The 23732-nt window shown below is 40.6% G+C and overlaps 1 protein-coding gene across 1 annotated transcript in view; it reads right to left on the bottom strand.

Moving 5' to 3' along the window:
* Positions 1-23732, bottom strand: part of EIF2AK3 (eukaryotic translation initiation factor 2 alpha kinase 3) — an 82726-nt gene that overhangs the window by 34533 nt on the left and 24461 nt on the right. Inside the window, exons 3-6 of the mRNA XM_018055349.1 lie at positions 6062-6256; positions 4028-4161; positions 1475-1709; positions 306-468 (exon numbers count right to left, since the gene is read on the bottom strand). Of these exons, the coding sequence (XP_017910838.1) occupies positions 306-468; positions 1475-1709; positions 4028-4161; positions 6062-6256 (727 nt within the window). The remainder of the gene's footprint in view (positions 1-305; positions 469-1474; positions 1710-4027; positions 4162-6061; positions 6257-23732) is intronic.

Raw genomic sequence — 23732 nt, 5'->3', positions numbered from 1 at the left:
AATACAAATGTAAAAAGTTTTAGACTTTGAGGATACATCATGAAACCATGCTACATAATGGCAACATTTTTAAGCATTTTAAATAAAGGTCTCCGAGAAAAAAAAAAAGTATGGTAATTAGAAGTTTCAGAACTGAAAGAATGAGAAAGCACTGCAGAACAGAAATCAAAGTATAAATCTTAAGGCCAGAGAATGTACTAAAGGAATTAAAACTACTATACGCACAGCTGGAGCAGGGAGTGACCATGTAGAAATAAAACCTGGACTCAACATGTACTATCTCGAGATAAGAGACATCCACTCACCCAAGTAAACACTGTTTTCTGTGGCTCCCCGGGCAGCTTCTACAATATCTTCTTCATCTTCTAAAACTCCATCACTGGGGGCGTAACTTGTATCATCAAAAAGACTGATGGGAATGACTTTGCCATCCTTAACCAACCAGGCAGATGCAATGGGAGTACAAAACTAAACAAACAAACAAGCAAAAAATGGACAAGAAAATTTAAATATCTTCACGCAGTATTTATACGTATCCCGACTCCTGAAATACCATTTAAAACCACAGGTTTATTTAAACATTTTTTCGCTTTTCCAGCTTTTTTGTTGTTGTTCAGCTTTAGTGAGGTATAATTGACAAATAAAAATGTATGTACTTATGATGTTGTTTAGTTGCTAAGTCGTGTCCAACTCTTTTGTGACCCCATGGACTACAGTCTGCCAGGATTCTCTCTCCACGGAATTTCCCAGGCCAGAATACTGGTGGGGGTTGCCATCTCCTTTTCCAGGAGATCTTCCCGAACCAGGGACTGAATGCGTGTCTTCTGCATGGCAAGCGGGTCTGCACCACTGAGCTACCTGGGAAGCCACTTATGGTATACAGCGTGACATTTTGGTACATGTGCACACTGTGAAATAATGAGCACAATCAAGCTGATACAGCCATCACTTCATACCTACTTGGTATGTGTGTTTTCAGAACATTTAAGATCAACTCTCTTCACTTCTGTTTAACATTATAAGGATCCTCCGTGCTGTTTCCCATAACATCTAGGTCAAAGAAACGCTGCTGTAAGCTGTTCACCTCACCCACACTTGCTATCTTGTCTTTTTCATAACAGCCGCATTCTAACAGAGGGCCTCCCTTGTGGCTCAGTTGGTAAAGAGTCCACATTCAATGCAGGAGACCTGGATTCGATCCCTGAGTTGGAAAGATCCCCTGGAGAAGGGAAAGGCTACCCACTCCAGTATTTTGGCCTGGAGAATTCCAAGGACTGTATAGTCCATGGGGTCACAAAGAGTCAAACACAACTGAGCAACTTTCACATTCGAACCGATGTAAAATCACAAATTTCTTAGAGCACAGAGAACAAGTAGAAAAATTGCAAAATGGCAGTCACCTCCCCTTGCCCAACATGTCTGGTCAGACTGAGAAGGCAAGAAACATTCATAAATTCTCAGTGGTTCTAGGTACCTGGTATTCCCACTCCAGGTGTCCTCCCTTCTTATTAAACGCCACAACTTTCCAATCCGCCACGGAGACCTTTATCACTGTATCCATCATGACAGCTTCCTGCTCTTCCACGTCTGAAATAATTTTAGACTGTTCTTTGTTTCCACTGGGCTTTAAGGTGCTTTCAATAAATCCGGCTCTAGTTTCCATGTCTGGAATATACCGAAGTTCAAAGTGGCCAACACTGAAATTCCACCTTAAATTTACAAAGGCATGTTTTAGAAATTTACATTTTATAAAAGGGACCAAATAATAAAGAACTCTTGTAGAGTGAAGAAACAAACACTAAAATTTGGGTCATGAGAAAAGGAACAATTAAACAAACACAAATCTTCTGGAAAAGAGCACACTACTGATTTCAGCCACAAGAGGGCGCAACTTGGATCATGACCCTTTAGAAACTGGTTCTGAGAGCTGTGATCTGACAATAGCTATGGGATAGATTTTTCTCTCAAAGATTAACAAGCGTTCACACTTCTAAATCAAGGCAATTTTCTCAAAACACATCAAAGTCACATCAAAATGCCGCCGCTTGCAGTCGGTCCTACTTCTTAATTAAAGTGTGGAAACATTTCACTCAAGTGTAGAGAAATTAACCTTTACTGGGATATCCCAATAAGCCAATGTAAAAGGCAAGATGAATACATCAAGTTTAGATTTTTATGAAAATAAAGCCTTGAAAGGCAATGTGACCCAGTATACCAAGTCTGAAGGTCATAACACCTCAGCTCCAGTCTTCGTTCTCTACTGACAGATCTGGTTAGCCTTAACCTTGTCTGAGTTTTATTGTCCTTATCTGTAAAGTGGTAGCAGTAATGTTTCCTCTATAACTAACATATAGAAAAATCACATATCTATTGACGACACTATAATGGTCTTGACACAGAAATAAGATGGCCCTAGAATTCTGACATCTCTTAAAAAGTAGATACTCAAGGAATATGGATCTCAGACGTCAGACTCTTCCCATTCTGATAACTCAAACTCTGTTAAGTTGCACATCTGCTCCTATGGCGGCTGAACATCCAACAAGCACTCAACATTTAGGGAAACAAAATCTCATCAGGATGAAGGAGCTCGGGCTGCCAGCAAAGCCCTCAACTTACAGTCCAGGGAATGAAGAGAGAATACGTTCTTCACTGAACTTGAGAAAAGCTTTCAGGAAACAATTATTGTGCATCAAATTAGATAAAATCTCAAAGTCTGGTTCACTTTCGAAAAGATAAAGATGGGCTCTCAAATTCTTTTTACTGCACAGCAATTTAGAATTTAAACATCAGGTTTAAAAAAAGTCAAGCATGTAATTTGTGACCACTAGCATATCTAATCCAGTCATCTAATTTTATCTTAGTTTTTATTTATTTGGCTGCACTGGGTCTTAGTTGCAGCAAGCAGGACCCTTTGCTGTGGTGTGCGGGCTTCTCTCTGGTTGTGGCTTGTGGGCTCAACTGTTGTGGCACATGGGCTTATTTGCCCTGTAGCGTGTGGGATCTTAGTTCCCTGATGAGGGATTGATCCCAGATCCCCCTGCATTGGAAGGCAGATTCTCAACCACTGGACCACAAGGGAAGTCCCTAATCACATTATTTTAAATGTAAAAATTTATATTATTTGAAAAAGGAAACAAAAAAAGTATTTGACCAAATAAATTATGCTTTAACACTTTAAGGAAATAGATTAAAATATTAATTTAAAATTGAGGTGGTAGTCAGACAAACCACAAAACTATCTACCAGAGAGAACTTCAGAGTCCAACAGGCCCAAGTGAAACAAAGCACATCAGCTTTGTCTATCTGTATTCAAAGAACTTTGACCAGTGAGGTTGCTGTCAAAAGCATCATTAACCTAAAATTAAGCTAATATATGGGCTTCCCTGATGACTCTGGTAAAGAATCTTCCTGCAATGCAGGAGACGTAGAGATTTGGCTTCAATCCCTGTGCGGGGAAGATCCCCTGGAGGAAATGGCAACTCACTCCAGTACTCTTGCCTAGGAAACCCCATGGAAAGAAACACCTGGGGGGCTACAATCCATGGGGTCGCCAAGAGTCAAACACAACTGAGCGACTAAGCAATAACAACAAAGCTAATATACAGTCATTGTACGGGACTTCTCCTGGTTACCATATCCGAAGGCACATGGTGAGAAGTTCAGCTCAAGATTTGTTAATATTAATAGTCATGAAGCCGTTTTAAATTTAGGGGCTACAGGGACTTTCCTGATGGTCCAATGGTAAAGAATCTGCCTTCCGATGCAGGGGACGTGGGTTCAACCCTTGGTGGGGGAACTAAGATCCCACACGCCATGCATCACAACTGGAGAAGCCTGCATGCTGCAACCAAGACCCAGCATAGCCTAAATAAACAGATAAATTGAGGGGCTATGTTTCTCTTTTAAAAGTAGGATGCTTTGGGGGAAACAAAACAGTTCAGAAAATCTCAACAAAGAAAAAGCTGATGAACTCAGGTCTTACTGTACTTCTAAACATCAACAGCAACATCATCTCAATACACACTTCTCATTGCCACTGCGAGGTCCAACGGCTCTCACAGTTTTCTGGGTGCGCTGCAGAAGCAAGATGTCTTCTTCTTGTTCCATTTCATCATTATCCCACTGGCGACAACCCAGAGCTGAACAGATGTACCTCACCTGAAAAGAGGTGTAAAATTAGTAAAGAGAACAAGTTCCAGGAGATCAGAGACAGTAAAAGACTCTCGATAATTTATAAAAAGTAAAAGGAAATTGAGAAAAAGAATAAAAAGCACCCAAGGATCAAGAAGCAACAGCTATACTGTTTAGCACAGGGACCTCTACTCGATACTCCGTGATGGCCTTCCCTGGTGGCTCAGCAGTAAAGAATCCGCCTGCCAAAGCAGGAGACATGGGTTCAATGGAGAAGGAAATGGCAACCCACTCTAGCATTCTTGCCTGGAAAATCTCATGAACAGAGGTGCCTGGAAAGCTACAGTCCAAGGAGTGGCAAAGAGCTGGACACCACTTAGTGGCTGAACAACGATGACAGCGGCCTATATGGAAAAGAATCTTAAAAAGAGTGGATGTATGTATAACTGACTCACCTTGCTGTATACCTGAAACTAACATAACACTGTAAATCAACTATACTCCAATAAAATTTTTTAAAATGAATTTTAAAAAACTGGAAGAAAGAAAAGCAGCAATAACTAGATTACCACCAGTTCCTAAAATGAAACATTCAGAACCATAGAAGTGTCAGTGAATATTTACTTCAGGGAATGAGTTTCAGGATTTAGACAATTTCAGTCTTACTGTGAGCATTTCCATGAAGAAATGGAGAGCTAGTTGTGATCTCTTAGTAATAATATCATGAATAAAATCCAAGGTGAGCTAAAGGGAAAAAAAAAGAAAAACCACCTCGGAGTTTCCATACAACAGAAGCATTTAGCTCTAAAAAATTAAAACCTTCTCTAACAGTTGTTAGCATTTTCAAGTACCTCCCTTCAAATCCTCATTCAAAGGAAAGGGGAAATTCTTGGGATGGTGTGTCCAAAATCCTCACAGAAAGAAGCATACCTACTAGGATACCAGAATTTTGGAGCAGCACATCAAATCACAAAACTAGCTGCCCAGGTTCAGTCCCACTGTTTCACAGATGAGAGCACTGAAGGAGAGAGAGGACCGTAAGGCCTCCTCAGTACAATACAGAGGCAGGGGGCTGGAGAAGGCAAAAAAGCTTGGGAGAACAAGAAGGGCCTGTGGGCCGAACACTCAGACAAGGGATCATCAAGTTTGAGAGACTCAAGGATCAAAGACCTTTTTTCTATTCTTCCTTGTTTTCAAGTCTATATACAAATATTCAAGTATTGACGTGTTAAGGGGTTAGAAAGAGATTTTTGCCTTGCTAAAAAAGCGTATTTTTAGTTATTCCCAGCAATGGATTTATAAGACCCAATCTTTAAGAGTCAGATTATTTCCTAAGAGCTAATAATGGAGAAAGCATAGGTCATTAACAGCATGACTTCTTCATCAGACAGATTTAAATCAAATCTGACCTTGGAAGTTTCTGAACCTTTGAAACCCTCAATTTTCTCATTTTAAAATGAGCACGAACTTGCCCCTTAGATTCTCTCACGACAGGCTCAAACTAGAGAAATAAATAAGTAGTAGCAATTATTCTTATCATCAAGATTATTATTAATCCTTGGAGCGTTCCTCATCTATCCAAATAAAAATTTTTAAATGTAATCGTTAGAAATATTGTGATGATTTCAAAATGATGCATGAAAAATGCACCCGACACACAGCAGACCACAGTTACTCATTCTCTTCCTTCTGCTATTCCTGGCTCTGCTGTGTGACTCTGTCGTTTATTCTGTTATTTTGGAAAAATTCAGTTTCTCTTAATAGTATTTCCCCCTTTTTACTCCATAGTTCTTTTATCAAAAGAAATGATATCCTTGGGGGAAAATTATAACAGACCTCAACCAGTAATAGTACAGTTTAAGAAATTATTTCTTCTAGTCTTATTTAGTCTGACTTCTCCCCAAACAAACTGAACATTTTTACTCACCTTTCCACTATATGCACTGAGTCCATATGTAGTGAGAGACTTTCCTCCAACCAAGACAACATCATCTCCAAATTTATAAGACGATTCAAGAAGTGATTCGACTGTAAACGGAACTGTTTCCATGCTCTCACGATCCCGGTCCCACTGGAAGAGGTCTCCATCCAGGGAAGGAATGATCATCTTGTTCCCAAATACCTAAAATAAAAGCTAACTTTTAAAAGGATTCTATGAAAGAATAAAGATGTGCTACATATATCCAATGGAATATTACTCAATCATAAAAAGAGCAGAACAATGCCATCTGCAGCAACGTGGATGGACCTAGGGATTATCACGCTAAATGAAGTAAACCAGACAAACACAAATATCATACGATATCATTTACATGTGGAATCTAAAACACAACACAAATGAACCTAACTACACAAAAGAAACAGACTCACAACCGACACTGAGAATATACCTGCGGTTGCCAAGGGAAGGAGGGGTGGGGGAGAGATGGACTGGAAGGTTAGAACTAGCAGATGTGAACTATAGTATACACAGAATGAATAAACCAACCACAAGGTCCCACTGTATAGCATAGGGAGTTATATTCAATATCCTGTGATAAATCTTAATAGGAAAAGAATATGAGAAAGAATATATATATGTATATATAACTGAATCACTCTGCTATACATAGAAATTAACACAACATTGTAAATCAACTATGTCAATAGAACAAATAAATACTAAAAATAAATAAAATAAAGGAGAAAATAAATATAATTAATAGTTAAATAAATAATTGACAAATTAATAAATAAATACCAGGTTAATTAATAATTAAATAAATAATAAATAATTTTAAAAACAAATAAAAGGATCACCAGGAACTAAGAGCCGTGGTCTCAGGCCTGATGCACTTTGGCCTCCAGAGCAGCATACAAAGTTGCACAGCTTATCAACCAAAAGCAATTTAAAAGAACCACCCGACTCTCCTGGGGCCCACAGGTACACTCCAGCATGGTGTTCCTCAAAGTCTGTTCACCAGGAGCCAAGAGTGTTCCGTAACAAGACCAAATGAGAGTTCTGTGACTAAGTGAGTTCAAGCAGAGGTTACTGTAGGAGTTCTTATGGTGATTACTATGCTAATGGATAATGTGATTTTCTAGTAAAGGGACAGTTTATGCAGCACTTTCCAGGCCTATTTTATCCAAGCCAGTTACCATCAATGATTCAGGTCTAAGGAACACAGTTTGATTAAGCAGCAGCCCACTCTTTCTTTCATTAAATTTCTCAGATCTGCTATGAGCAAGAAGCCTGGTAACCAAGCTGAATGATTTCATGTTCTTAGTTGTCCTTCCTTCTTGTAACAACGTTGATGGAGGGCCTATTGCGTGTCATAGGAAATACTGCCGAGGTCTCATGCCTGCTGTACTTTGGCCTCCGGAGCAGCATACGAAGTCGCACAGCTTATCAACCGAAAGCAATTTAAAAGAACCGCCTGTCTCTCCTGGGGCCCACAGGTACACTCCAGTATGGTTTTCATAGGAAACAGAATAGAAAAGACTAGAGATCTCTTCAAGAAAATTAGAGATACCAAGGGAACATTTCATGCTAAGATGGGCTCGATAAAGTTCAGAAATGGTCGGGACCTAACAGAAGCAGAAGATATTAAGAAGAGGTGGCAAGAATACACACAAAACTATATAAAAATGACCTTCACAACTCAGATAATCAAGATGGTGTGATCACTCACCTAGAGCCAGATATCCTGGAATGTGAAGTCAAGTGGGCCTTAGGAAGAACCACTACGAACAAAGCTAGCGGAAGTGATGAAAATCCAGTTGAGCTCTTTCAAATCCTAAAAGACGATGCTGTGAAAGTGCTGCACTCAATATGTCAGTAAATTTGGAAAACTCAGCAGTGGCCACAGGACGGGAAAAGGTCAGTTTTCATTCCAATCCTAAAGAAAGGCAATGCCAAAGAATGCTCAAACTGCAGCACAATTGCACTCATCTCACATGCTAGCAAAGTAATGCTCAAAATTCTCCAAGCCAGGCTTCAGCAATACGTGAACCATGAACTTCCAGATGTTAAAGCTGGTTTTAGAAAAGGCAGAGGAACCAGAGATCAAATTGCCAACATCTGCTGGATCATGGAAAATCTATTTCTACTTTACTGACTACGCCAAAGCCTTTGAGTGTTTGGATCACAATAAACTGTGGAAAATTCTGAAAGAGATGGGAATACCAGACCACCTAAACTGCCTCCTGAGAAATCTGTATGCAAGTCAGGAAGCAACAGTTAGAACTGGACATGGAACAACAGACTGGTTCCAAATAGGAAAAGGAGTTCGTCAAGGCTGTATACTGTCACCCTGCTTATTTAACTTATATGCAGAGTACATCATGAGAAACGCTGGGCTGGAAGAAGCACAAGCTGGAATCAAGACTGGCGGAAGAAACATCAATAACCTCAGATATGCAGATGACACCACCCTATGGCAGAAAGTGAAGAAGAACTAAAAAGCCTCTTGATGAAAGTGAAAGAGGAGAGTGAAAAAGTCGGCTTAAAGCTCAACATTCAGAAAACGAAGATCATGGCATCTGGTCCCATCACTTCATGGGAAATAGATGGGGAAACAGTGGAAACAGTGGCTGACTATTTTTGGGGGCTCTAAAAATCAGTGCAGATGGTGATTGCAGCCATGAAATTAAAAGACGCTTACTCCTTGGAAGGAAAGTTATGACCAACCTAGACAGCATATTAAAAAGCAGAGACATTACTTTGCCGACTAAGGTCTGTCTAGTCAAGGCTATGGTTTTTCCAGTAGTCATGTATGGATGTGACAGTTGGACTATAAAGAAAGCTGAGCCCCGAAGAATTGATGCTTTTGAACTGTGGTGTTGGAGAAGACTCTTGAGAGACCCTTGGACTGCAAGAAGGTCCAACCAGTCCATCCTAAAGGAGATCAGTCCTGGGTGTTCATTGGAAGGACTGATGTTGAAGCTGAAATTCCAATATTTTGGCCACCTGATGCGAAGAGCTGACTCATTTGAATAGACCCTGATGTTGGGAAAGATTGAGGGCAGGAGAAGAAGGGGACGACAGAGGATGAGATGGTTAGATGGCATCACGATTCAATGGACATGAGTTTGGGTAAACTCAGGGAGTTGGTGATGGACAGGGAGGCCTGGTATGCTGCAGTTCATGGGGTTGCAAAGAGTCGGACACGACTGAACAACTGAACTGAACTGAACTGATTACACGTCAGGGACTATTCAGTTGCTGAGGATACACAAGTAAGCAAAACAAATAAAAAGAAAACAAAAACACCTGCCAATGTGGATCTCAAACTCTGGACTGGGGAGTTAAATAACATAATATACAATTACAGACTATGATAGGGGATAAATGCCATAAGGAAAAAAAATAGAACAAGATAAAGGAGGAAGGGAAAGTATATGCATAGGTGGGGAAGAGACTGTCATTAATGGTTAAGTTCAGGGCAGGCTCCCATAGAGAAAGTAACATTTGAGCAAACTCTAAACACAAGCGCTAACGCTGCTGATATGGGGGAACAGCCCTTGCAAAGGTCCTAAGCAGGAAGTACATGGTGACAGTGGAGGGGAACAGGCTGCAGAGGCAAGGATGGAGAGCAAGCGGAAAGCCCGAGACGGTGGTGGTGATGGACAGTGGAGGTGACGCTGGTGGTTAGATAAGGGATGCGACTGGAAGGTGAAGCCAGTAGGATTTCATGGTGGATTCCCTGTACACACGAGCAAAAGAAAAGAGCCCAGGATGACTCTAAAGGTTTTGGCCAAGAACACGGTGTTGCTGGAGAAAGAGTTAAACTAGTACATGCATTTGTGACACTGGCCTTTCAGCATTAACAAATAGACACAACTCAGGAATTCCCTGGCAGTTCAGTGGTTAGGACTTGGCGCTGTCACTGCTGGGGTCTGAGTTCAATTCCTGGTCAAGGAACTAAGATCCTGCAAGCCATGTGGTGGAAAAAAAAGAAAGAAAGGACACAGCTTGACTTATTTCAGCTAATGCCACTGTTTTCCTGACTGTGAAGGCTCAAACTCTGGAAAAGAGGCTATGAAAGAAGTATGAGTTTAAAAACGGAAAGCCTCCAAACATATGTCGACATAAACTTAAAAATATATATATTTTTTTTTCTATATGGACTTCTTTGTTCCTTAAGCAGCATAATCTTTTCTTAAAAGAGATACTTACAGGGATATTTTAAAGAGATGCTTTTCTGTCACAAAGAGTTTTAAGTTGTTGTTCAGTTAATATATTCTTTCCCCCACCCCCTACCCCCAGGTTTGTCCCACACTCCTGGAGTTCTAGAAAACAGGTTGAAAAACACGACTCTAATCCACTTCTTTCCTTCATTTCGTAGTTCAAATCCTTATATCTCTGGCTTGAACTATTATAATAATCTCTTCACAGGTCTTAGCTGGACATTTCCTCAACCTAACCTCTGTGTATCTTCTAGATTAATCTCTAAGTCAGAGTTAAGCTTGTTATGACACTATTCAAAAATCCTCAACAGCTCTCCATTATCTTACTAAAGACCCCAAATCCTAAGTCCAACATTCAAAGTCCTCTAAACACAACCTCATACAACCTTCTCCTCCTGTCTTTCACCTTTCCCCATGTGGCTGGAAATCAGGCATCATCACTTTAGCAGGATATTCAATGTTATTACTGTTAGTGTTCACTTATGTCATTGCCAATGTTATCCATTCTCCCTGGACACCCTCCAGTACCAACTCTGCCCACTGAAATCCCATTTGGCCTTCAGGCTAGCATCACTTATGCTTTTCCTTTGAAATCCAAGAAAATTTTAGCAGTGGAAGTTCACTGACAGAAGTCTTACTGCTATGCTTTTTGCTGTAACTATACTGAGACGATATTACAGTCTCAAAAAGTGTTCATTGTACTGTTAAACACTAAATATGTTAATGTGTACACATTTATGCCTATACAGGGGCTGTAAAATTAATGCACTCAAACCTAGTGGCCAGATTTTATCAAATTCCATTCCCTCCACAAAAGAACAAAGGCCTCTGAGAGACATGGCTGACTCTTGGGCTGAGGCAAGGCAGGTAGAAGGTGAACCTTTAATATCTTATTGGTCTGAAAAGTAAGAATATATACAAAAAAAAAAGATGGAAACATGTCACTGCCCACATCTGGAACTAAAGCATTAGAATGATTACTGAATTATAAAGCATTGAAAAAAGAAAGGAATTTATGAGTCCATATTGTTAATAAATAGATAAAATAAACAACATATGGGAGAGAAGGGAATGCTTTTACTGCAGTAAAATGCCAAGAGTTCACTGATATATGTGAAGAGAGGACTGCAGCTGGAAAAATCAGCATCCTGCAGCCATCACGGTTAAGACTATGTCAGGCAGAAATCAGCCATGGTGCTAAACCCAGGGGGGAACTTTGATGCGGAGCAGGGTATCTGCGTGGTCCTAGAGTATCTTCCTGCGCTTCCCTAGTGGCTCGGTGGTGAGGAATCCCACTGCCAATGCAGGAGACACAAGGTCAACCCCTGGGTTGGGAAGATCCCCTGGAGGAAAAATGGCAACCCAGTCCAGTATTCTTGCCTAGAGAATTTCATGGACAGATGAGCCTGGCAGGCTCTAGTCCATAGGGTTGCAAAAGAATTGGACATGACTTAGCAACTAAACAACAACAAAGTATCTTCCCAACTGCTTATTAGTTACAATAGATTAAAAACAACAACAACAACAAAAAAAAACCAGAAAAATCATTATATAGTGGAGAATTTAGACAATACCTTGACTGGATGATCAAATGAGTTTGATGGATAGGAAACCCTAAGAGAAGGTTACCCATACAGCATTCTGAACCAAGAATGCACAGCCTGGATCTAATCAGGAAACATCAGACAAGCACAAAAGGAGAAAAATTCTATTTTATTTTTAAGTAAAAAGCCAGAGAGACAACATTTTTCAAAAAATGTCAATGTCATAAAAGATAGAGTCTGTGGGGAAAAAAAATCTAGATTAAAAGAAGCTAATGTGACAAGTAACTGTACTGCCTGACCCTAGACTAGACGCTACACTGGGAATGAAAGACACCATAAAAGACATTAAGTCAACCGATAAAACTGGAATAGACGATAGATAGAGAGTTGATGACTGTACTGTGATTATGTAAGAGAGTATCTCTGTTAAGAAATGCACACTGAAACATTTAGGAGTGAAGAGCTATAACAGATATTTCATTTATCTTTAGATGTTTCAAGAAAAAAAGAGTACATATGGGGGTTTGGGAGAGGAGAGATTACACATACAACTCAAATGATAGAGCAAATAAGTTTTGAGCAGATTAATCTGGGAATACAAGGGTTGGTTCTCTTTTTTTTTTTGGTACTACTTTTCATACCAAAAAGTGTGCAACTTCTTGTACCGTGAAATTACTTCCAAATAAGAGATTAAAGAGAAAAGATACTCAGCTTTGCAGCTGTAATTAAACTCAGAAGGCTATACCATGAAATGGAAGGTTCATCGTAATTCTCACTATCTAAAGATCTCCAACTATTTCTCTTTATTTTAAAAAAAAAATCTAAATTTGGGGGGACTTCCCTGGCGGCCCAGTGGTTAGGACTCTTCACCTCCACTGCCAGGAGCCTGGGTTCAATCCCTGGTCGGGAACTAAGATCCCACAAGCGATGTAGCATGGTCAAAAGTAAACAAATATGTAAATAAAAATAAACATTTGATTTTTATTTTTTATTTATTTATTTATTTTTTTAACATTTGATTTTTAATGAGCTCTCAAATGACACTGGCATGTATACATATGTATACCACCACATACTATCTTAGAATTTTAACATTACTATTTTATTCTTTGCTTTCTTCTATTTATTGATAACAACAGATAAAAAGTTCTAATTTCAAAAATCAAAGTTTTTCATCTTTTGAAGAATGTTCAACTCAAAGTTGTCATTAAGAACAGATTTAGGTCATGGTGAAGCTACCGCCAAAGAATTGATGCTTTTGAACTGTGGTGTTGGAGAAGACTCTTGAGAGTCCCTTGGACTGCAAGGAGACCCAACCAGCCCGTTCTAAAGGAGATCAGCCCTGGGTGTTCTTTGGAAGGACTGATGCTAAAGCTGAAACTCCAATACTTTGGCCATCTCATGCGAAGAGTTGACTCACTGGAAAAGACCCTGATGCTGGGAGGGATTGGGGGCAGGAGGAGAAGGGGACGACAGAGGATGAGATGGCTGGATGGCATCACCGACTCGATGGACATGAGTCTGAGTGAACTGCAGGAGTTGGTGATGGACAGGGAGGCCTGGCGTGCTGCGATTCATGGGGTCGCAAAGAGTCGGACACAACTGAGCGACTGAACTGAACTGAACTGAAGCTACCATAGTATTTAGCCAAAGTAATCTCCCCTTTTAAGTTACACATTAGTCAGGAAATCAAGAGTTTATTGTTCTCTACCTTCCACATTATATTCTCTCTTCTATTTACTAGAACAATAAATTCAAACTATGATATAAAAATGATAATAAGGGACATCCCTGGTGGGCCAATGGCTATGCTAAGACTCCTCACTCCCAGTGCATGGGGTTTGAGTTCAATTTCTGGTCTGGGAACTAGATCCCACATGTTGCAACTAAAGATCAAAGATCCTACATGCCACAACTAAGACTTGATGCAGTGAAATATATATATTTTTAAAAAATGATAATAAAGATAATAAAAACTTCAATAAAATGAGAAAATTTAAAAACAGGTACTGTCTGGTAATGTCAACAGCAAGCACTGGCTGAGGACAGATAGGCAGAGCAGGTGTGTATCACGACAAGAAAGAGGAAGAGAGGTTGGTGGGTCTGCAGGAAACAAATAACATTTATTTTTACTTGTTTCCTCTTCCATTAAACAAGTTCTCTTTATCTAAACAAGCAGGTCCTTAGGGAACACAAACATTTCGAAGTGCAACCACCCCCAATCACTCCCCCTGCCCCCCCTCCACACACACAAAAGAACAAACAAAAACCTCCATCAGATGAACAGGAGCTGCTTCCAAATGTAAAAGAAAGTTAACTTATCTGCAATTAAAAACACCGTTTAAACAACCAAGAAGATGTCATGTGATTGACCATATGGAGACAAACTGCCTTATTTTATCTGCCCTTTTTCTTTTTTTTTTTTTTGGCCTTATTTTAAAAGAGGACAAAACCCAAAACAAAAATTATGATTCAAGCCTTGATCATGTCATATTTCTGGATGATGATTTTCAAGTTTACTTTCAAATAGCTGCTCTTCACTAATTGGCTGCTTATGAGTCACACTCACGGCTGCTAACCTCTGCACCAATCTTTGTGAAGTCTTTGAGGCTGCAGCTGTGAAAGCAGATGGCGCTTTTTCCTTGACAGCCACAAGAAGCAGTTGGGGCCTGCAGTTCAGGTAGAGAGATGACCTCACCTCTCAGAAAAGCATTACCTCACCCTCCCAGCATAGGAATGAGTCACCCGGAGAGTCAGCTGCAAATCTCTTGGTATAAAAAAAATGTAGGTTATGGTGATGCATTTTCACATTCCACCAGTTTGTCTCTGGAAGGAGCCATTTGTTCTGATTCGCTGCTCTGCATCTCAAACTAATTATGTGCCTTGCTTCCCACTTCAGTCATTTTCAAAAACACCCATGCTTATTATTTGGGGGTGGTGGCAGGGTTTCCCTCTATTTGTTTCTTCCCGTGAATAATTTTAAAATAAAAGCTTTGTCAAATCGGCAGGCAAACTCGGTATCAAAGATCCAACCCTGGTCTTTAACCACCAAGTCACAAAGCAGCTTAGTAAAAGTAATTCAATTACCATTTCTGATCAAAACTTGAATGGCATAATGCATACCAGTGGCACCCGGAATCAAGGACTGCTATTTGAAATCAGAATGTGAGGATAAGAACTCTGTTTTCAAGTGGCAGGAGGAACTTCAACTGAGAAAATAAAGGAACTGACTAAAAACAAAAAATTCTTATTTGAAAAAAACATATTTTCATTTGGCTCTTCCTTCTTTTTCTATAAGATCACCTCCCCACCCACCCAGCCCCAACCTCCGCCATCAACACATACACTTTGGGTGGGTATATTCAACTTTAACTTAAAATGAAAGTTTTGAAACATCAAATGTAAAGAGATGACTATAATAAAACCCCAAGTGGCTATGACCCAGTTTCAACAATCATCAACATTCCCCTACTCTCCACTCATCTGTTACATCTATTTGTTAGGGCAGTATTTTAAAGTCAGTCACAGGCATCATGTCATTCACCTACACATACTTCAGTATTTGCTGCTGAGAAATAACTACCATGCCAAATGTTACATCTAACAGAATTGAGAGGAATTAATTAAAAATCATCTAACATTCAAATTTCCCTGACTGTTGCAAAAACATACTATATAACTGGGGCTTCCTTGGTGGTGCTAGTGGTAAAGAACCCACCTGCCAAGGCAGGAGATGTAAGAGACGTGGGTTTGATCCCTAGGTCAGAAAAATCGCCTGGAGGAGGGCATGGCAACACACTGCAGTATTTCTGCCTGGGAAATCCCATGGACAGAGGAGCCTGGTAGGCTATAATCCATGGAGTCTCAGAGTTAGACATGACTGAAGTAACTTAGCACTCAGAACTATATAATTCATTTGCTCCAACAGGAATATAAAGTCCACATATCACATTTGATTCTTTTTGACCCCATCAGGGCCCCTTTTACTCCCTTTTTCTTGCTTTGATTTACTTGAGAAACCAGATTATTCATCCTACAGAATGTCCCTCAGTATGGATTTTGCAAGTGACCTGTTACTTTATTCCCAATGTTTCTTTCCTTTCTTTCTTTTTTTCCCCCTTTATCTTTTCTTTTTAAAATTTATTTGGCTATGACAGGTCTTAGTTGCAGCATGTGGGATCTAGTTCCCTGACCAGGGATCAAATCTGGGCCCCCTACATTGGGAGCATGGAGTCTTAGCCACTGGTACACCAGGGAAGTCCTTATTCCCTGTATTTCTTTAAAAGGTGTAATAAAAACTGGAGCTTTGATCGGATGCAGCCTTGATGTTTTGGGACAAGACTACCTCACAGGCTGTGCTGTATACTTCCTATTATAGTAACAATAGAGGTCAGACATTCTCATTCACTTCTGTATCGCCTATGGCTGCTTTTGCACTACAAGTATAAAGACTGCACAGCTCACAAAGCCCAAGACATTTACTATCTAGCACTTTATAGAAAAAGTTTGCCAACCCCTGAGTTATGTCATATTGTTACTATTAATCAGTGGATTCAGTGGAGTCAGTCTGGTCCCTCCATTTTAAAGAGTCCCATCAACTTTTCACCATTTTAGTATCAACTGAGGATCTACTACTTCAATAAAATGATAAGAGGATGACTTCCAATTCTATCATTCTTTCTTCATTTCTTAGCTAGAATTTTCCTAAAAAAAAAAAAAAAAAAAAAAAAAGAACTTCCGTGTTTGGCTTTAGATGCTGGATTTGCCTCTAGTTCCCTGATCAGTGATGAAATCTGGGCCTCCTGAATCAGGAGCTTGGGGTCTTAACCACTGGACCACAGGACAGTCCCCTCCACAGCTATGTAAAAAGGTATGTCTACAATAAATGCTGGAGAGGGTGTGGAGAAAAGGGAACCCTCTTACAATGTTGGTGGGAATGCAAACTGGTATAGCCACTGTGAAGAACAGTATGGAGATTCCTTTAAAAACTGGGAAGAGAACTGCCATAATACCCAGCAATCCCACTGCTGGGCATACACCCTAAGGAAACCAGAAATGAAAGAGATATATATACCCCAATGTTCACTGAAGCACTGTTTACAATACCCAGGACATGGAAGTGGAGAAGGCACTGGCACCCGACTCCAGTACTCTTGCCTGGAAAATCTCATGGACGGAGGAGCCTGGTAGGCTGCAGTCCATGGGGTCGCTAAGAGTCAGACACAACTGACCAACTTCACTTTCACTTTTTACTTTTCTGCATTGGAGAAGGAAATGGCAACCCACTCCAGTGTTCTTGCCTGGAGAATCCGAGGGACAGAGGAGCCTGGTAGGAGGCCGTCAATGGGGTTGCACAGAGTCGGACACGACTGAAGCGACTTAGCAGCAGCAGCAGCAGGACATGGAAGCAACCTAGATGTCCATCAGCAGACAAATGGATAAGAAGTTGTGGTACATAATACACAATGGAATATTACTCAGCTATAAGAAGGAACACATTTGAGTTAGTTCTAATGAGGTGGATGAACCTGGAGTCTATTATATACAGTGAAGTAAGTCAGAAAGAGAAACACAAATATTGCATATTAACACATATATATGAAATTTAGAAAGATGGTAACAATAATCCTATATGCAGGGCAGCAAAAGAGACACAGATGTAAAGAAGAGACTTTTGGACTCTGTGGGAGAAGGCGAGGGTGGAATGATTTGAGAGACTAGAACTGAAACATGTATATTACCATAGGTAAAATAGATGACTGGTGCAAGTTTGATGCATGAAGCTGCTGCTGCTGCTGCTAAGTTGCTTCAGTCGTGTCCGACTCTGTGAGGCCCCACAGACGGCAGCCCATCAGGCTTCCCCGTCCCTGGGATTCTCCAGGCAAGAACACTGGAGTGGGTTGCCATTTCCTTCTCCAATGCATGAAAGTGAAGAGTGAAAGTGAAGTCACTCAGTCGTGTCCGACTCTTCACGACCCCATGGACTGCAGCCTACCAGGCTCCCCCATCTATGGGATTTTCCAGGCAAGAGTACTGGAGTGGGGGATGCATGAAGCAGGGCACCCAAAATCATTGCCCTGAGACAACCCAGAGGGATGGGGGGAGGGGGTTCGGGATGCGGGGACACGTGCACCCATGGCTGATTCATGTCGACGTATGACAAAAACCATCATAATATTGTAAAGCAATTATTCACCAATTAAAATTAATTAATTTTTAAAATGGTATGTCTCTTGGTCCCCAAACTACTGATGAATGTTTCTACCATTTTGAGGATCCTGCTTTTCCCATTCCTTCTTCTGTTCCCCCAATTCTTCCACAGTCAAAACAGAAAGGGTTTTGGTGGTTGTTTTTTTTTTTAAACATTTTCTTCTACTTGAAGACTTTCAATCAGACTTTGACGAATCAAAGGGTTCTCTTAGTGAGGCATCTGCATTCTAAGTATATTTGTAAATACTTTTAAAGAATTCACACCAACCAAGATGTGGGGAAATCTACAAGAGAGCAAGAAAATCCTAAAATCCTACTAAAGCTAATCTATCCTTGAAACCCTTTTCTCTCTGATTCATCACTCGCTACTTGAATTTTCATATGTTAGGGATTCTACTCAGCCATAAAATGGAACAAAACTGGGTCATTTGTAGAGACATGGATAGACCCAGAAACTGTCAGAGAGTGAAGTAAGTCAGAAAGAGAGAAACAAATATTGTATATTAATACATATATGAGGAATCAAGAAAAAATTGATATAGATGATCTTATTTACAAAGCAGAAATAGAGACACAGATGTAGAGAACAAATATGGATCCCAAGGAGGAAAAGTGGGGGTGGGATGAATTGGGAGACTAGGATGGACATATATACACTATTGATACTATGCATAAGACATAACTAATGAGAACCTACCATATAGCGTAGGGAACTCTACTCTGTTCTGCGATGACCCAAATGGGAATGAAATCCAAAAATGAGGGGATATATGTATAGTGGATTAACTTTGCTGTTCAGCAGAAACCAACCCAACATTGTAAAGCACAAACTCCAATAAAATTTGTAAAAAGTAAATAAAAAGTGTTAGGGATTCGGAAAGGTTGGTTGGAGGTCATTTTCTCACCATACTCCTCTGCCGAGTGATGGTTTCTCTCAGTTCCCAGGATACTAACACTTCTAACTTTTCTCTTCAACGCAAACTTTTCTGTGAGCACCAGACCCATATATACAAATGCCTTCTTGACATCTCTGCTTGGAGAGCTCTCAAAGTCACTTTGAACTCATCACATCTAAACAAATTCATGTTCTCCCTCTCTACACCTGTTCTTAAGTTACTACTAATTCCTCCTTTGGCTTTTTAATTTCACAAAGACTTCCCTCCCTAAACATCTCTTCGATTCATCACTTTACTTCCCTCCACTTCCTCTGTCTCACTCCAATCCAAGCTATCGCCATCTGTTCCAGACTAGTCTCTTAACTGGTTTCCACACTTCTGCTCTTCTTCCTCTTCCAATCCATTTTCTATGGTGGTTGTTGTTCAGTTGCTCAGTCGTGTCTGACTCTTTGTGACCCCATGGACTGAAGCAAGTGAATCTCTCCTGTCCTTCACCACCTCCTGAAGCTTGCTCAAACTCATGTCCATTGAGTAGGCGATGCGTTCCAACCATCTCATCCTCCGTAGTCCCCTTCTCCTCCTGCCTTTAACCTTTCCCAGCATCAGGACCTTTTCCAATGAGTCGGCTTTTCCCATCAGGTGGCCAAAGTACTGGAGCTTCACCTTCAGCATCAGTCCTTCCAATGAATATTCAGGAATGACTTCCTTTAGGATTGGCTGGTTTGATCTCCTTGTAGTCCAAAGGACTCTCAAGAGTTTTCTCCAACACCATAGTTCAAAAGCATCAATTCTTCGGCGTTCAGCCTTCTTTATGGTCCAACTCTCACATCCATGCAAGACGACTGGAAAAACCATAGCTTTGACTAGATGGACCTTTGTCGGCAAAGTGATGGTTAGTACAACTATGTAACATAGTATACTATGATTAGTACAGACAATATACATAGTCAGCAGAGTACAGGAGGGATTGGTTTAGTAGGATTTTAAGAATTTGTCTAATTTCTTCCAGATTTCCACACAACTTCTAGCTGGTGTGAATACATCATAAATATTTTCTTTTTATTTATTTATTTGGCTGCACCAGGTCTTAGTTGCAGCACTCAGGATCTTTAATTTTCATGGCAGCATGCAGGATCTTTTAGTTGCTGCATGTGACCTTTTAGTTGTGACATGCAGAAAATCCCATGGACAGAGGAGCCTGGCGGGCTACAGGGGTTCGGCTGAGCACACTCATGGGATCTACTTCCATGACCAGGGATTGAACCTGGGTCCCCTGTACTGAGAGCACGAAGTCCCAGCCACTAGACCACCAGGGAAGTCCCTTTACAAATATTTTCTAAATATAAATGCTTCCACAGTTAGAGATAACTGGCTGATAATACAAATGTCTCACTGTGCCAAACTTCTGATTCATCGGCCTCACCGAAAGTCTCAGCAAAACAGAATGTCAAAAAACCCTTTCCATTTTGACTATGCAGGAGTCTCTCCCAGTTAAAACCTTTCAGTGGCTTCCCATGGCTGTGGATGAAATCCAAAACGCTTCCCATACAGTATGAGACCCCGTATAGCCTGACCCCAGCCTCCCTCTATGGATTCATCTCTACCTCAGCCTCATCCTGCTTGCCATCCTCGCCTTCTTTAGGTGCTCTGAGCACACCATGACCATACCTACTGCAAGGCCTTGATGCTGGCCATTTCTTCTCCCAGAGCAGTCCTTCTCTGCATCTCTGTCCATCTCTTACAGCTCTTTGTTCTCAAAGGATCTCAGTTGTAAACACCATTTCTTCTGAGCAGCCCTCTCTGACCTCCCACCTTGGGAGGTCAGGTACCCTTGCTAAGCGTCTCTTAGTTCTATCCTTCCTTGTGGCAGTTACCGTAATTCGACTATGATATTTACACTATAATAATTTTATATCTGGCTCTCCTGCTAGCTCCACATAGTGCCACATAAGTTCCGTAACGGCTAGGATCTTACTGGACCTGCGCGTTGCTGTAACCCCAGCCGCACAGTCCTGCAGGACCCTCTGCCGCCTTAAAGACCAGTTGAGTTTTGGGTGTGTTAAAGTTCAAGTACCACTGACTCTCTCACTAGGGTTAAGAAGCAGGGGCTTCTCTCGTGGTCCAGTGGTTAAGAATCCACCTTCCAATGCAGGGGACGTGGGTTCCATTCCTGGTTGGGGAACTAAGATCCCACGTGCTGCAGGGCAACTAAGCCCACGAGCTGCAACTAGAGAGAAGCCTGCACATGGCAGTGAAAGATTCCGTGTGCCACAACTGAGACCCAATGCCGCAAAATAAATAAATGTTAAAAAAAAAAAAAAAGCAGCCGCAGCAGCAGTCAGGTGCTCACAGTACACTGAGCACCATGGTAGGTGTGCTCTTGATTATGATGAGCTTCCCTGGTGGCTCAGATGGTAAAGAATCTGCCTGTAATGCAGGAGACCCAGGTTCTATCCCTGGGCTGGGAAGACCCCTTGGAGAAGAGAATGGCAACCCTCTCCAGTATTCTTGCCTGGAGAATTCCATGGACAGGGGAGCCTGGCAGGCTACAGTCCATGGTGGGTCGCAAAGAGTCGGACACGACTGAGCGACTAACACATGATGTCTTTGTCCCTAAATTTCAGTGAGAATGTTGAAATTAATGTGACAGGGAGAGTAGAGGAAGCTTATCTGCTGGAAGTTTGGTGTTCCAGGGAATCATACCTCCTCGAGGATGAAGGAGAGGGCCTCAGGGTTAACAACTAGTTAGTTGATCGAACATGAAGAATTATGAAATCTTTCAGGAGATTTGGATATTAGTCAAAGGCATCCTGTGTGACATGTTTAAAAGGAAATGTAGATTTAAAAGAAGAAGAAGAAAGAAAGAAAATGCAGAAGAAAAAACAAATCCTGAAGTAATTTGGTATTTATAATCATCAAAGATTCTGAATTATTGCCCAAGAGCAGTGAGATACCAAGTAGATACTCATTTTTTCATTCTTTCTTTCCTTAACCTATACTCAACCTATAAAACAAAATACCTCAAGGAAAATGACTAGCTTAACTGCTTAGGTATACTTTCGGCATTCATGGTGAAAAATAGAGTTTAGGAACTGCCTCTGCCTTCATTTAGATTAATAAACATCCATAAAGTAGATAAACAATATGCATAATGAGTCAGTTTCCTACAAAACAGAGCCAATCAATTTCTCACTTGACAACATGCATGCTGGAATAAATCGATTTAGTTCACAGCAGTGCTTTCAGCCGCGCTAAGCGGTGAATAAGACAAAATTATACCAAAGCACTGCTTCACTTCTATAATTAAAAGAAAAGCAATTAACCTAAGCAATTATTTAAATATTGGCTTGCTCCATGACTGACAGCGACTTTTCCAAATAAACCACCATCTGAGATGGTGCTCATCTAAGACTCACATTGTGTTACTTTATGTACAAATGAAAAACTGCCAAATGATCAGACATCTTTCAGTATAAATTAGAGAATCTTTAGAAGAGATTAGACAGTCTCTTTTAATAAAGCAATGCTCAAAACGGTCTACTAATGGACCCTTTATGAACAAATCAAGTAACCATTAAAAATGTACTCTTTTTCAAAGGCTCCCTCCACCAACCCTCACCCTCTTGGAGGCCCATCTTAACAAATGCAGTCTGATGCAGGGCAGGGAGGAGGCTGGAAGGCTCTCGGATTATAGTTGTTTCTGCACCTGTCTGAAACCAAAAGGCAGTGAGTCCCTTGGGGAGAAACATGCCTAAAATAAAATAAAACAAAACCCCAAACTCTAAGTATAGACCTATAATAGAATTGTTTGTTCCTTTTAAGAGGGAAAAAGGGGAGGACATTTTACAGAAAAATGAAACAAAAAACAAATATGGTATCTCTAAATAAAGAAAAGGTAAAGATATTGTCTAAGGACAGACTAGCTATATATACACAGTTATAATATGCATTCTAAATACAGAGAAGGAAGGTCTTTGCATTTATAACTGTGTTTCAAAACACAGAGAAGCAGATAGTTCAATAATCTGATGTCTACTTAGATTTGGTGAACTGTGATCCTAATGCCATCTAGAGATCCCAAAGAAAAACCAGCTACTATTTACAATAGCCAGGACATGGAAGCAACCTAGATGCCCACTGGCAGACGAATGGATAAGAAAGCTGCGGTACGTATACACAATGGAATATTACTCAGCCATTAAAAGGAATGCATTAGACTGAATCAGTTCTAATGAGGTGGATGAAACTGGAGCCTATTATATAGAATGAAGTCAGTCAGAAAGAAAAACACCAATACAGTATACTAATGCATATACATGGAATTTAGAAAGACGGTAACGATGCCCCTATATGCAAGGCAGCAAAAGAGACACAGATGTACAGAACAGTCTTTTGGACTCTGTGGGAAAAGGTGAGGGTGGGATGATTTGAGAGAATAGCACTGAAACATGTATATTATCATATGTGAAACAGATCGCCAGTCCAGGTTTGATGCATAAGACAGGGTGCTCAGGGCTGGTGCACTGAAATGACCCTGAGGGATGGGATGGGATGAGGAAGGAGGTGGGAGGGGGGTTCAGGATGGGGAACACATGTACACCCATGGCTGATTCATGTCAATGTATGGCAAAAACCACTACAATATTGTAAAGTAATTAGCCTCCAATTTAAATAAATAAATAGATTGAAAAAAAAAAAAACCATGCTAAGGAGATCCAACCAGTCCATCCTAAAGGAGATCAGTCCTGAGTGTACACTGGAAGGACGAATGTTGATGCTG

The sequence above is a fragment of the Capra hircus genome, chromosome 11 (genome assembly GCF_001704415.2).
Source record: "Capra hircus breed San Clemente chromosome 11, ASM170441v1, whole genome shotgun sequence".
Taxonomy (NCBI): Eukaryota; Metazoa; Chordata; class Mammalia; order Artiodactyla; family Bovidae; genus Capra; species Capra hircus.
The sequence above is the reverse complement of the archived record's forward strand: the minus strand, read 5'-3'. Positions and strand labels throughout refer to the sequence as shown.